This window comes from Triticum urartu, chromosome 2A, assembly GCF_056163025.1.
Source record: "Triticum urartu cultivar PI428250 chromosome 2A, HENAU_Tu73, whole genome shotgun sequence".
Classification (NCBI taxonomy): domain Eukaryota; kingdom Viridiplantae; phylum Streptophyta; class Magnoliopsida; order Poales; family Poaceae; genus Triticum; species Triticum urartu.
Genome location: NC_141874.1, coordinates 692,474,530 through 692,478,617, shown reverse-complemented (window position 1 = coordinate 692,478,617; position 4,088 = coordinate 692,474,530). Strand labels below are relative to the sequence as shown.

The window sequence follows — 4,088 nt, the reverse complement described above, 5'->3', positions numbered from 1 at the left end:
ATACTCATATCATCAAGAACAATCAAGCGGGACGTAGGGTATTACCTCCATCAAGAGGGCCTGAACCTGGGTAAACATCGTGTCCCCTGCCTCCTGTTACCATCCGCCTTAGACGCACAGTTCGGGACCCCCTACCCGAGATCCGCCGGTTTTGACACCGAGAGAGAGAGAGAGAGAGGATGGGTGGGTGAGGGATGCGGGTGAATCTGGCAGACGCCGGAGTTGCGAAGTGGGAGAAGGGGAGGGGCGGCGGCAAGGTGGGTCGGTTCCAAGAGAGGTGAAGCCGTGGGGGTGACGCGAGCTCAGGCATTCTGTTGGGAGGATGCGAGTGACCCTTTTTTTCCCATGACGAAGAGTTATTTCACTTAGATAGAAAATTGTGACTGTGGGTTCAATTGTGTAAAACTGTAGGGTCTTTCTGCAAAAACGCCTGCAGTAGCATGTCTAGTGGTCGACATGCAACTGGCCACGACAAGCCTCCTCCCTTCCGACCCCAGTTGTAGTCACTTTGTGCCCATGCAGTTGCGGTCGGGTTACAATGCTTGAAGTCGTATGTCTAATGATGGACACGCAACTGCCCAGGACAACCCTGCCTCCGCGACCTCAGTTGGAGTCGCTTTATGCCCATGCAGTTGCGGTCCCTTTGTACTCATGCAGTTACACTCAAATTACAACGCTTGCAGTTGCATGTCTAGTGGTGGACATGCAACTAGCCCGACAACCCCCTCCTGACCCATGTTGAAGTGGCATTGTGCCCATGCAGTTGTAGTCAGGTTACAACCCTTGCAATTGCATGTCTAGTGATGGACATGCAACTGGCCACGACAACCCTCCTCCCTTTAGACCCTAGTTGCAGTCGTTTTGTGCCCGCACACTTGCGGTCGGGTTACAATTCTTGCCGTCGCATAGATGTAACAAGATAAACAACTCAACAACAAAAAATAGTGAGACAATACAGAAAACCCACAGGCCGACAAGGCGAGAAAGCATGAATGTGAAAGTGTGAGCTAGCACGCGGGGCACATGAAAAAACACACACATATGCCCTAGGGTAGGTGTTGTTGCATCCCGTTGAAAGGTAGCAGTTGCGACCCATTTAAAAACTTGTAGTTACGATCCTGTGAGTCCATGTAGTTGTCATCCCATTTGAAACTTCTTGTTGCGAACTTGCGATTCCTTTTGAAAACTTGCAGTTGCGATCTATTTTTAAAGACTTGCTGTTGTGACCCAAGAAAAAAATGAAATGAAAAATAGATTTATCTAGTTGTACATTCCAAAATTAACAAAATCTCATCCAACTAGAATTTGTCACAAGTGTTTGCATATAAAGAATGAAAAAACTAACAAAAACTAAATAAACAAATAAATAAAAAGGAAATCAAATGATAACAATAGAAAAAATGCAGCCAAAAAAGAAAGAAAGATTAGTCACGAGAGTGAGGAATGACATGGTCGCTTTCCCTATTAACATGTAGACATAAAAAGGTGACAAAAAGATAGACATGAGTGTGGTAACTTTTCCTTTTTGAGGCAATGGACTGTGGTAGTAACTGGGTAGTGCGTTGGTGCATGTCGCTAGAGCGTGGACAAGCGGGCCGACAAAACAAAACAACTTGGGCTGCCGTGTCCGCGTGGCTGCATGCAAAAAAACAGCACGCACGAGTTACTCAAAAAAGAAAAGAAAAACAGCACGTACGAATCTCCGCACGTTTAGATCGGATGGCCAGGTGCATGAATGAGACCAATTTGTTTCTTATCTAGCTAAGTTTTAGCAAAACTGTTCTTTAAATGCGCATGTACATGTTCGGGTTCTTTTGTTGTGTGCAATTTTCTGTGGAGAAATGACAAATACTGCAACATTCGGTTAAAATGGCAGATTTTTTCCATTTCGATGATTTCGGCCAGGAAAGAGCTTTTGGCACGAGGGTTCTGAATATGGTTATTATTTTCTTTCAACACCCAAAGGATCCAAGGAGGAATGCAATAGTTTGCATGCGAATTTCATAAGAAGGCAAACATAAATCTTCCACTTTTCAAGTTTTTTTGTAAACAAATACCAAGGTTTTAGCACATCAATCTTCAGACATTTTGGGCTTACAAACGTTGAGGCACTTTTGCTATGGTTCAAAATATTCATTATGCAAAAAAGAAAACCAACATCTATTCTGTACGAGTCCTTTTGAATTTCCTGCTGTGATCAACGTCTTCCTCTTCATGATCCCCCTCTAATGGCAGTGGTCGGCAACGTGTCATCAAGAAGTTCTCATTGGTCTCGAGGATGGCGGCCAACACTTCTTTTGACGACATAATAAATTGCACGCACGCATCCTTGAGTCGATTACAGTGGTGCTGATTCGCCAGCGCGTACGTGCTCATAACGGTGGCCACATCCATAGTGTTGCACAGCTCATCTTCGCACATGAGCTTCAGCCTCTCCAGCCCGTAGATGTCTGCCGCGACCATCAGGTGCTGCATCGCCGCGACGCTGTAGCCTCCTTCGTCGTCGGCGGGTGGCAGCGGCAGCGAGTCTTTGTAGATGTAGTGAAGCATCATCTGGAAGATGTCCGGCTCAACGTCGATGACCTTGACGCGCGGCATGTCGTCCTTCTCCGCCATGGGGCCATAGAACTGAGCTCCGAAGACCGGCGACCGCGCGGCCAGAAAGGACCTGTGCCCGCGGAACTCCTGGCTGCCCACGAGGAACGTGACGTCGGCGCCTCTCCCGTCCTCTAGCATGCTCTCGAGCTGGCTGAAGAGTTGGCTGGGCACTGTGGGCAGCTGCAGAGGCGGTGACTCGTCCGTGTCCGTGAAGACGGTGAGGACGCACCGTACCGTGAAGCAGCCGTCCCCCAGTTGCGACAGCCATTCCAGCTTGGCCTTGTCTGCGAATCCGTGATGGCCCCATGTCTGGTAATCGCGGGGAGAGAAGACGCGCTTCATCGCATCGAAGCTGGCTACGTTTACCTGGCTCCTTTTCTCTAGGATGCTCAGCGTCAACTTGGCGGTCACATCGTCGGTGTCTTTGCTGTCACTGTAACAGTGCACAAACGCTGCGGCGTGGCCATGATAGTTCTCGACTCCGTCTGGGTAGAAGCTGATCATCCACTTGTAGCCGCCGACTTCGAGGACGGACGAAGTAAGGGGCTCGCCGACACCGATGCCAACGAGCCCCAGATAATCGTCCACCTCCAAATTGAGCGTATCGGTGTGCTCCCTGACCGTGACACATCTCGACGTGATCTCCGGTGAGGCCGAGCTGCTGTTAGCCATGGCCGGCAGCGGTGGAGAACAGACGGGAAGTTAACTCGATCGTCTTGATGATGAACTATAGACTTGAAAAGAATTTGCACGCGCGTACGTACCGTACCTAGGCGGCTTATATAAAAAAGAAAGGAATCCGAAGAAAGCTAGGAGAGTAAATCATCAAGGAGTCGTATACGTGGGCGTCCGACTTTGGAGAGGAATCGAAAAAAGGAAACGCGCGCTACCGCTCATCCTACGGATCAAGGTGCGCGCGTCGACCGCATCCTCGCCCTTGATCTTCTTTTGATCGGACAGCCCATAGCAACCCTATCCGTAGTTTAACTTTTACAATTGGGGTCTTGTTGCAATCCTACTGAGGACAACAAAGGGTTTATTGTCGATAATACTACACACACGAGCGTTGCGCGACGGACTTTCATGGGGCAGTGCGGCGTGCCCTCCTAATCCGCCCCCCCCCCCCCCCCCCCCCCCCGCCCTGAATTTCATTGGTGGAGCCATCCTAACCACCCACCCTGTCTAGCATTACTCATCTATTGTATACGCAGCACCGCTCCCTCTCTCCACCTTACCCCCAACTAAACGTGTTAGTCCACACGTATTTTCCCCAAGCGATATCCATAATCTTCCTCCTCAGCTATTTCCCTTCTATTCCAAATCCTTCCTCCCTCTCACACGTCCAATCCAGCTCCACTTAAAGCTGCAAGAGCTGCCGCCCGCCGCACCGATGATCAACATCAGCGCCGCCTTACCATAGTGTAGCCTTGGAGCGCACGTTGAGGTGTTGCAAGCATTACAACCCACCGCAACTGCTATGAGCACGACAC

The 4,088-nt window shown here is 49.6% G+C and overlaps 1 protein-coding gene across 1 annotated transcript; it reads right to left on the bottom strand.

Moving 5' to 3' along the window:
- Positions 1-2,160: 2,160 nt before the first annotated feature.
- LOC125534147 (BTB/POZ and MATH domain-containing protein 1-like) lies at positions 2,161-3,270 on the bottom strand. Its single transcript, XM_048697437.1, has one exon. The coding sequence runs from the start codon at positions 3,268-3,270 to the stop codon at positions 2,161-2,163; it is 1,110 nt and encodes a 369-aa protein (XP_048553394.1).
- Between the last annotated feature and the right edge of the window lie 818 nt (positions 3,271-4,088).

Excerpts from the sequence above, each read along its gene's own strand:
- LOC125534147 (XM_048697437.1), bottom strand. The coding sequence starts at position 3,270 with ATGGCTAACAGCAGCTCGGCCTCACCGGAGATCACGTCGAGATGTGTC.